Source organism: Zingiber officinale, chromosome 6A (genome assembly GCF_018446385.1).
Source record: "Zingiber officinale cultivar Zhangliang chromosome 6A, Zo_v1.1, whole genome shotgun sequence".
Classification (NCBI taxonomy): Eukaryota; Viridiplantae; Streptophyta; class Magnoliopsida; order Zingiberales; family Zingiberaceae; genus Zingiber; species Zingiber officinale.
Window position 1 is genome coordinate 85453374 of NC_055997.1, and position 11438 is coordinate 85464811.

General features: G+C 41.3%; 1 protein-coding gene across 1 annotated transcript; it reads right to left on the reverse strand.

The window, feature by feature from the left end:
- Nucleotides 1-7901: 7901 nt before the first annotated feature.
- LOC121996785 (bZIP transcription factor 27-like) lies at nucleotides 7902-9208 on the reverse strand. Its single transcript, XM_042550899.1, has 3 exons — nucleotides 8497-9208; nucleotides 8357-8434; nucleotides 7902-8272 (listed from the first exon to the last, which is right to left on the reverse strand). The coding sequence occupies exons 1-3, from the start codon at nucleotides 8986-8988 to the stop codon at nucleotides 8195-8197; spliced, it is 648 nt and encodes a 215-aa protein (XP_042406833.1). The 5' UTR covers nucleotides 8989-9208; the 3' UTR covers nucleotides 7902-8194.
- Nucleotides 9209-11438: the final 2230 nt, after the last annotated feature.

The window sequence follows — 11438 nt, forward strand, 5'->3', positions numbered from 1 at the left end:
GAATTCAAATTAGGGTTTACCTTCCTTACCCTTGAAGCTCTCTTCTTCTCCCACTTCTTCAAGTGCGCCAATTTCTTGAGCTCTCCTCTCCTTAGATACTTTGTGTGATAGTGTCCCCACTCACCACACGTGAAACACCTAATGTACTTTTTCTCCTTCCTACAACTCACATTAGTTAAATCAACCTTGTTGAGTTTAGTCTTTACCTCCCTTACCTTTTGGAGCATTGAACACCTACTCTTGTAGTGCCCCATCTTACCACACTCAAAGTATTTGATGTGATCCTTTGTGTTCTTCTTGGTAGTTTAGGTGGAGGGTTGAGCTTCTAAGATCTCCTCTTCCTTGGATTGCTCTTCTTCCTCTTCACTTGAAAATGTGGGCGGTTCCACTTCTTCCTCCCTTGAAGATGTGGATGAGACCTCCTCATCTTCCTTCTCCTCCTCGGATGTTGAACCCGTGTCAACATTCAATTGATTCTTATCTTCTTGGACCAATGAACCCTTCTCTTTGGGCTCCTCCTCTTCTTGGATTTGTGTAGGACTCTCATGAAGCACAATTACCTTTTTTCAAAGGTCACTTGCGTTCTCGTATTCACCTACATTCAATATCACATTAGGAGACAATAAATTAATTAAAATTATAGTTACCTCCTTGTCCATCTCCGATTGCTCCCTTTGCTCCTCGGTCCAATATCGAGGTCGGAGACGCTTTCCCTTATTATCCATTGGAGCTTTAAACGGTTCCTCCAACACAATCCATTGGTTCCAATTCATTTGGAACCACATCTCCATGCGCTTCCTCCAATAGTCGAAGTCCTCATGCTCGTATGGAGGTGGGATTCGGATACCCCATCCTAGCGGACCTTCCAACTCCATCTTCTTCCTCTAGCACTTGCTCCCTTGGCGATTAGTCCAACAAGAGGTCACCTTGCTCTGATACCACTGTTGGGGTTGCAAGGTTGTAAACATAGTCCCATATTGGAAACACATGGGAAAGATCATGTGTTTATAAGAGAAAAGATATCTCCATTGGCATGAGGCCTTTTGGGTAGAGCCCAAGAGCAAAACCATGAGGGCTTAGGCCCAAAGTGGACAATATCATGTCATTGTGGAGATATCTAAATTCTTTTTGATCCTACAATTGGTATCAGAGCCCGGACTGCCAGAAGGTTTAACCGCCGACTGTGCATAAGAGCTATGGTCTGATTGAGTCATGTGGGTATAATATTGACCTCGAACAAAGAAAGTGGGGGCTCCTACGTTCGGATCAAGAGGACCAGACACCAGGCAGCAAGTCCTAGTTGCGACTAGGCAAGGAAGTCCTAGTAGGTCGGGTGGACCGAGGGGCAGGAAGACCTGGTGGGTCGAGGATCGGACGTGGGAAGCCTATGATCCTTTATTTGAGGGGGGGATTGTTGGGGTTGCAAGGTTGCAAACATAGTCCCATATTGGAAACACATGGGAAAGATCATGGGTTTATAAACATAGTCCCATATCATGCTATTGTGGAGATATCTAAATTCTTTTCGATCCTAGAACCACTTGTTGGGACCTTGACGTTCGCAAGAGGGGGGTGAATAGTGTCTCACCAAAATCGTCGCTTCCTACGCTTATTAGTGCACAGTGGAAATACAAAACAAATCTAACAAATAGAAAGCTAAACCTAGAGGCAATAACCAAAATAATCAAACCTATAACACGTTTATGTAACGTGGTTCGGAGATCACTTACTCCTACTCCATGACTGTCCGTAAGGTGGACAATCCCGATCCGTCGGTGGATAACTCCCCGGAAAACCTCTGACTAGCTCTAGTAGCTCCTTGTGGGTGGAGAAATCTCGCCACAAACTCGGACAAGCTCTTGATCACTCAAGAAGACCTTGAAGACTCTAATAGGGGTTAACCACCTCTATTTTCGTCAACCTTAACCAAGATTCCAATGCTTGGTTATATAGGTCACGAGTTGGAAAATCCTGCTACCAGTCGACTGCTAAAACCATCAGTTGACGGCACTCTGTTGAAATTCGACCGTTACAACCCAAAGACTATATACCAGTTGACTGATACTTCCATCAGTCGACTGCTCCACACTAACTGAACGAACAGAAGCATTCTGTTCGCGCCCGTCGACTGCCCGGTCGACCGCACCAGTCGACTGATAAAAATACCAGTTGACTGCTACAGTACTACTACACTAACGCTACAGTACTGCTATAGTATTTCTACAATAACGCTACAGTAACGCTATAATACTGCCACAGTACCCCCTAATCCTAGGACTTAACCCCCAAGTATATTCACTCAGCACTCGTTCTCGCTCGACCAACCTAGACCTAGCCTTCTAGCATCCTCCATCAGCCTTGCGTTCCTCGGATGTCTCCCCATCCTTCACGTCTTGCCTTCTGGAGCTTCCATCGGCCTAGTCATTATTGTCGGGTCTTCCTTTGCCAAGAGGTCGCGCCTCCGGGACTTCATCCATTGCCAAGTCACACTTGGACTTATGTTACCAAGACTACATGTTTGGACTTACACCGCCAAGACTCATCCTTGGACTTTCCTCTACCAAGATCACCCTTGGACTTTCCTTATTGTACCTGTATCCTGCACACTCACAATGCATATCAAATACAATAATAAACCTAACTTAAACCTTTGTCCAAACATCAAAACCTAGGGTACCCAGATTGCTCCAACAACTAGTTCCTCCTCCGACAGAGAGAAGGAAGAAATAGCGAGCCTCCGGTAGGAACAAGTAGTAAGGTAACGGATGGATGAATTGGAATTAAGGGTATTGTTGTGATTATGATTATTGTAAATTGATGTTCGTGATAATGTAGGGATTAATTGATAGATTTGTAAATTAATGGGGGGGGGGGGGTTTATCTAGAGATTAACTTGATTAATCTATTATCTATGTTAGTTGATTAGTTCTGTTATATGATTAATTGAGTGATCATTTGGATGATTATTGAATTGAATAGTAATGTGATGATGTTGATCAGTATTTGATTATAGATTAAGAAATTGATTAAGTTGTTAGATTGATTAATGGATAGTAGATTATGATTAGAATAATTAAAAAAAAGGTAGATTCGCTACCTTAGCGGCCCCCCTAGTGCCGGCCCCACGGATATGGAGGGAGGTTCATGCAGGTACACAGGTCATAGGCACATGGTAGGGTAAACCCCAGGTCGTCAGTTCCTGAGAATCAACCTCTGGCCATTACACCAGAGATACCATGCGCCCACCGTCTGCGCTACGCCCTGGGGGCAGATTAGAATAATTAAAGGATTTATGGATGAGGGTAATTGAAATTAATCATTAATTAGAATAATTAATTATCATCTTATTAGGGTTTTTCCTCATTAGTTTGAGTTTGAGTTTAGCTAGTTGTTGCTTATGTGATTAGCTAAACTGCACAGTATATGATTTACAGGACATTGATTCGAGATGAGTGATTCGATGTGGGATTATCTAGTACGATCGACAAATAAAAGCGGATATTCCTTATCTTGATTCTTTAGTTCTTTGACCTTGGTACATGAGCTATATTTGGATAGTAACTGTATTTACCTTGACCCCACTCGTATTTTTCCTGTGCTTGATAATTATCCACTTAATTTTTGAGATATTCGTTACTATATTTATACAGTCTCTCGTTGCCATCTATGATAGTTAGCAGATACTAGATACTATGTGTACTTGCTTTGATTACTAGTTATTCTTGTACCTTACTAAGCATGATGACTTCATATAGCATACCTAATTACTGTTTATACATATATATGATGACTATTGCATCCTATGCATCATATCATTGTATGTATACCGATGACTATGAGACCTTGTGGTTGAGTGAGTGTTGGCTTGGGCCAAATGCTCGGCCACTCATGTTAGTGGTAGTTGGAGAAAATGTCGCTTGTCCTGTCGTGTCCCCACTCGCTCACTCATGGGTAGTGATAGCTGGAGTTGCGAGTAGCAGGGACCCCCGTCGTTACGTAGCTAGTTAGCTACTATGCAACTGTCCACTCGACCACTCGAGAGTAGTCGTAGCTGGAGTGTGGTATAGTTTGTTACTGACCTGACCTCACGATCATATAGGGGTCATAATGTAGAGGGGTGGGTGGAAGTAACCATCCGTGCATACGTTGTTGTTAGTTTACTTGCTTATGCTGTTAGTTATTTACATATGCAGTTCTCTTATTGTATCCATGTAATATACTTACATATGTTGAGTCATATACTTGTTGCATATGGTTCGACATTAGCTTACTTATTAGTAGTATGTATACACCTCACATGTTACCATTGTAATTATGAGCAGTATATGTTAGATCCTCATTATTCTTGACCTACTATTACTAGCCTAGGATATGATTTTAGGTATGGACATTTATTATGATATCACTGTAGTATATGCTATTTTTTCTACGAGACTGTATACCTTTGTATTTCTAGTTCTTTATTATGTTCATACACTATCTGTTTATTACCCGCTGAGTCTTAGCACTCACCACCTCTTAAACAAGTATTCTTTCGCCAGGGAACAATTAGAGGATTTATGGAGTCGTCTGGAGGTCCTGTCCGCTAGTCTCATAACACATCTGAGAATGTTTTCTAGTTTTGTTTCCTACTCTACTTATGTTCTGAATTTACGAACTTGTTATTGTAATAACATGATGTGGATTTGAAGTTTAGTCTTGTTGTTGCGTGTGTTTTGGTTTGTTGTTGTTGTGTTAAGCAGGGCTGGCTCGTAGTTAGTTGTTTTATGATTTTGTGATTGTTATTTTGTGAATTCCGCTGTATTTTGTTACAACCGTGTGAGCTGCTTATTAAACAACTGTATGGTTATGTTTTTGTTGTCCAGCAATGTAGGTTGTGTATATAACTACGTAGTTGTGTATGTTCCAGCTGTGTGGGTTGTTGATAACTTGTGAGTAGCATTGTGGCATTTTATACTGGTTTCATTTGTCACTGCTACAGGGGAGGTGTTGTCCGATTTTCGTTAGACAACCTTGCCCTCAGGGCATGACAACTTTGGTAGTCCAGAGTTTAATAGAAGAGCGTTCATCATCTCCTTTAGAGTGCGGTTCTTTCGCTCAGCGACACCATTTTACTGAGGTGTATAAGGAGCTGTTGTTTCGTGTCTGATCTCATGTTCAACACACAACTCAGTGAATGGTGATACATATTTACCACCTCGGTCATTTCAATCCACCTTAATTTTCTTATTAAGCTGGTTTCAATCTCATTCTTATGGAGAGCAAATTTCTCTATAGCTTGATCCTTATTTTTGAGAAAATACACATACAATATTTTATGTTATTATCTACAAAAGTGGTGAAGTATTTGTTCTCACCTCGTGTTGGTATACCTTTGGGGTCACACACATCGGTGTGAATTAGACCAAGTGGTTCGTTGCTTCTCTCAACATGTTGAAAGGATGACCTTGTCATTTTCGCTTCAACATAAATCTTACACTTGTGTTTTGGGTCAAGGTGGAATGTATGTATATTTTGCATGTTTATTAATCTACACAATACATCATAATTAATATGCCCTAGTCTATCATATCGCAAACATGAAGACTTAAGCATATAAGTGGAAGAACTTTCATCTTTTTTTTTTTATCTTAGGTCTAATGGTCATCACATTAAGCTTGAGCAACCCATCAGATACATAGTCGTTTCTTACAAACATTCTATTCTTTGATAGTACAACTCTGTTTGACTCAAAAATAATGCGAAAGTCATGTTTGTCTGACAGTGATTCGGATACTAGATTCTTTTGAATCTTTGGAGCATACAATACATTATTCAGAGTAAGGTCCTTGTCCAACGTCATTTTCAGCACTATTTTTCCTTTGCTCATGATGTTCGAGGTTGCTGAGTTCCCCATGAACAACTTGTCTCCATTGACTTGTTCAAAGTTGTGGAGCAGTTCCTTATTGCAGCAGACATGTCTGGTGGCTCCAGTATTGATCAACCATTGTCGCGAGTTTGAACCCATCAGGTACAGTTCTGAGACCGCTACGCAAAGGTCGTCCATTGCTAGTCTCTCATTCAGGTTGGCCTCCTACTTCTTCTTCGGCTTTTTACATTCCAAAGATTTATGACCGACTCGACCACAGTTGAAGCACTTCTTAGAGAATTTCTTAATGCCTCCTCTGGGTCCCATCTTGGAAATCTTGGAGGTTCTTCCGTTTCGAGTTTTGACCGCGCTTGACCACGTTGGCTTTCACAGTAGCCTAAGAGAACAACTTTCTCTATGAACTTTTGTTGTCTTCTTCGATGCGAAGTCTAATAATAAGTTCCTTCACATTCATCTCCTTCCACTTGTACTTCAGGTAGTTCTTGAAGTCCTTCTAGTCGGGAGGCAACTTCTCAATGATAGTAGACACCTGGAAAGTTTCACTCAGAACCATCCCTTCTGAGTGGATCTCGTGCAAGATCACCTGAAGCTCATAGACTTGGCTAATCACTGTTTTGGAGTCAACCATCTTGTAGTCTAGGAATCAACCCACAATGAACTTCTTGACCACTATATTCTCCATTTTGTACTTCTTGTCTAAGGACTCCCACAGTTTCTTAGTCATTCTCTTCATGCTATACACAGTATATAGTGTGTCGGCAAGGTAGTTGAGAATGTAGTTTCAGCAAAGAAACTCAGAATGAGTTCATGCCTCCACTCATTGATGGTCGCGCATCAGCATCTTCAACACGTTTGGGAGGGTCCTCGGTTAAGAACCGAGTCAGATTGAGCGTGGTCAAGTAGAAGAGGATCTTCTGCTACCACTTCTTGAAGTTTACTCCAGTGAACTTCTCTAGCCTTTTCCCGTGGTTGATTGACACAATTCCAATCAGGCGGAGGGGACCTTCATGTGTTGAGTCTATTGCACCTCAATACTTTGTTCTGTGGCTATCTCAACAGAACTGAGTCTATTTCAAGATTATTGGACAATCTGTTACCGGAGATAATGAGGGAAATTACTGAATTTAAATTACAGAAAATCAATTCTAACTTATATGTTGAGATAACCTGACCAGATAATCTCAGACTGCTAGCAGGGTTGGTTCTGTCAAGCTTTCGGTGGTTCGAGTTGCAAAGTTGATGTGGTGTGTAGCAGAATCGGGAGTTAATTGCCGAATCAGGAAGAGAATTCGCTGACTCAGATCCCGAAGGCTACGTTCAACGCACTTTCCTTGAAATAGATTCGCCCCACCTCCGGTTATGCTTCGAGGTTCTCTCGGGTCGCCTGTTTCCCAATATACAATGGAAAATCTACACACGCAACCAAACACTGGTTGTTCGTGACGAACTGAGAATGCAACCAAGTTTTATCATGAGTAGTTCAACCGAACGTATGCATGACTGAGAGAGTTTTGTGGGAGAACACGGGTGGGCAGAGATTCGTTTCCTGCTCTTCCTCTCACTTTTTCTTTCACTTATCTTCTGCTACTATCTATCATTTGTTCAAAATTTAGTCTCCTTGTATAGGAGTTTTCACCTTGCCTACAATGAATGACCAAATTATGATTATTTAATGCTGAATTTAATGTCTCCATTAGTGAGTTTAATGTCTTCATTAGTATCAAGACGTTATACAAAATCATCATTAATGAGTTTAATATCACCATTAATGTTGAGATGTTACAGAATCACCATTAATTTCATATTAATACTTTAGTTATCTTAGCAGGAATCAAAAAAAAGATTCAGTGGTAAAACATTAGTTTATCTATTTAGACAAATCTTACCTCGACTGATCTGACATTTGACGTGCACAGATTATACTCACACATAAGTCAATCTCACATCCACACGTGAAAAAATTTCTCTCCATATATATATTTACAATATCAAAAAATATATATATTTATATATATAAAATTTAAACCAATAATAAAACTAAAATACTTCTAATACTAGCCTAACAACTCATATACAATAAAATCTCTTGATCACAGTTATTTTCCATTCATATTTCCAGCACAGCTGCATTCCTGCACAATCTCTTTCTTCACCCAACATGAGCGATATCTCCCAATTCAAGCATCATACACACAAATTTAGGTACATCCACGTTGGGCGAGTGCTCCTTCGGAACAACTGTTTCAGAATCAGTTGTAGGATTGCTCAAAATGGCGCAGTTGCGCTCCCCTGCAGCTTGTTCTTTAGGGGGTATTGTAGGATTGCTCAAAATGGTGCAGTTGCGCTCCTCTGCAGCTTGTTCTTTAGGGGGTATAATTGCTGGGCGGCCATCTCCATGGATAGCTGCAAAATTGAGAAAAGGGAAATTAAATGAACAGAGTGGAGTTAGTGTGTCGATTTGAGCTCGATGATGGTGATGGTGATGACCCTCTTGAGTTCTTTCTTTAGCTTGGAGTTCTCCTCCAGAAGCTGCTCGATTTCCAGTTCGAGCTGGTTGACGTAAGCCTGCAGGAGGGAATTAAGTTAACTATGCATTTCGTCGAACAGCTGGAGGGTTGTGCTGGCACCTGCTTCCTAGCTCGCGAGCGGGAGGCGGACTCGCGGTTCTTCAGCATGCGCTTGTGGCGGCGTTCGACGCCGTCGTCGGAGGGTGGTTCGGATAGGAGGGTTAATTTCTTGGAGCAGGAGGAGAAGAGGCCGATGGGGGAGGGAGGCCGGTTGGCGTCGGAGAAAGCAGGGGAGATGGAGGCGGCGACGGAGGTGGAATCCGGCTGGATGAGGCGAATCTCGAGGCTGACGCTGGGGCTGAGGCCCAGGGCGTTGGATGTAGAGGAGGAGGTAGCGTTGGCGGGAGGGGGGCAGGCGAGGACCATGGCGCGGAGGGAGCTTTGGGGGAGAGAGACAGGCCTCTGCCGGGAGCCTTTGCAGCCGAGCCATGGCGCGGAGCGGCGCTCGTGGGCGGAGGAACGGTAAGAGGAGTCGCCCACCCGGCTGTTGGTGCGCTGGTCGGCGACGTCACAGTGCTTCCCACTGTCGCCGTCGTGCTGCGACGGCCGCATGGCTGTGGCTGGCACCAATTGAAGTGCGGCGCGGTGGAGTAGAAAGCAGCAGCAGCAGTCTGTATGATGCGAAAGGGACTCTAAACGACCTCCGTCACAGCAAACTTAGACACGATAAAAGAACAACTGCTACTACAGCTGTTCAATCTAGACGATGGCAATAATAGCAGCAGCTGCTGCTGCTGCTGGTGAAAAAGAAAACACACACACAAGTGGAGGTAGTGGAACTGGTAAACGACTAGTGTTCCGCTGGGGCCGCATTGCATCTCTGCTCGCGTGAGCTTAGTCGTTCGCTGTTAGATCGAGGAGCTGCCCAGTTGGGCAACGACACGTTAGTTCTGCCAACAGGCAACGACGGCGCACCCTACTGCTGTGCTAACAACGACGCGCAGGGGACAGATGGTCCCGGCGTAAATAGACCCAGCGGTGGATAAGGATGACGGATTAAATTTTATATCGGGTATTAAATATTATCTCAAATCTATAGTATAATTAATATACGCGTATCTAATTGTTGTTTATATATTTACGATTTAATTTTTAATTATGACATATAATATAATGTATAATAAAGGAGCTCTCTAATAATATTAGAGATAAATAGTCAAGTTAATATGGTAATTAATAATTAAGAAAGGAGATCGTTATTAGTGGAAAGTGCCTCTAGGATTTGATTTCCCATGTCACATAACCAATCAACTCCCAGCAAATATAAGCATCGATCAAATTTTAAGGGCTTAATGTCTCACTACTTCTTGACACAATTCTCAATTTACTCTCGATCGATTTCTTAATTGGTCGGATCCTTAAGACTTAGTCCATTGTTATTTTTGGGCATAACTCCTAGTTTATTCTCGGTCGACCCTAGCACCGATCGACATCTCAAGATTCAATTCATTTCTTATGGATAAGGCTCTCAGTCTATTTTCGATCAGGCCCAATCCTAGTGTCGATCGACCTCTCAGAGCTTAGTTAACTTTTCCCAGACATAACTCCAAGTCTACTAACAATCAACCTTAGTGCCGGTCGGATTATCATCAAGAAATAATACTGTTAGGGAATCGTAACCGTTCGTCAGAAAATAATGACTACTTATCAGAAAATTCCACATGGCACCCCAGAACCTTCCTTCATCTAATAGAAGTCCATCGTACATCCTTCATCATTTGACATGCTATGACATCGGACATTCTCTGATGTCTCATTATTACGGAGGGTATGAAAGACAGTATAAAGAAAGGAGTTCTCTCCGTTGGTCAGGTACGCATGCCCATGCATCTAGTACAATATTACTATTCATCTTCCTTTTGCACTTCTCATTTTGTGCTGCTCCTGATTTGAGCATCTGAGTGTCTGTACCAGAGACTCCATCCCTGATTTTCGTTCTAATGCTCCCGTGTGATCTCTCTATATGTGTGCAGGCCCGTGGGTATCATCGACACCCCCCACTCCGTCAGAAGGTGAAAAGCCCGTGATGCTCCAGCAAGCCCTAGATCCAAGTCCTCTTTTCGTCAACATCCTTATCTTCGTCACTGACTCCCATCATTCGACTTAGATTCCGAACGAGATCAGCACATTAATAGGAATTTTTCCTCTAAATAAGACGCGTAATCAATAGATGTTGAACTTCTGAGCCACTCGTCACAAGTAATTTTGATTTTTATGTCTATTAAAAAATTAGATATATTCTGTACTAATAAATTTTATCTTATATATATATATATATATATATATATATATATAATCGATTAATTCTGATATTTTATAAGAGAAGTTTATTTATAAATTTAATCATATTAGAGCACTTAAGGAGTACTTGGTGCTACAATAATAGGAGGAAGAGTATCTAACTCTACATAATCTTTTTGATTACTTGTTCAAAAACTATCATCTTCAGCTATAAAACTGAATAGTTTCATTGTACCCGAGAAAAACTTCCAGATTAATAGAACCTGAGATAGAAGTAAAGTAGTGATGGTCATCCAAAGATTCGACATAGGTACGATCGAGGGAGTAGTATGATCAGGCATTTCGTCGAGAAGGCGGTACTGAACAATAGGAATGCCCAAAACCTTTCATATTTAGTGCATTATGCTTATTCACTCTTATCCCATAAATGTATTTTATAAAAAAAATTATTAATCAAGTTGAGTAACGTTGAATCTAGGATGACCGATCCGACTCCACGAAAATTTCCCACCGACCACTTAAATATAATTTATGGACTATGTAAAAGGTAGCGGTCCTTCATGACTGCCTCATATCATTGAGAAAAAGTATATTACGAAATTAAAATTAATCATCTCTTTATCGGAATTTAAATTTGTTCAATTTTATAAATCTATCATTTGATAATTAACTCAGTTATATCTTAAGAATTAAATCCATTATATAATAGGATGTTTTTTTATTCATTATTATATAAATTTGGAATACAATTTATATATATA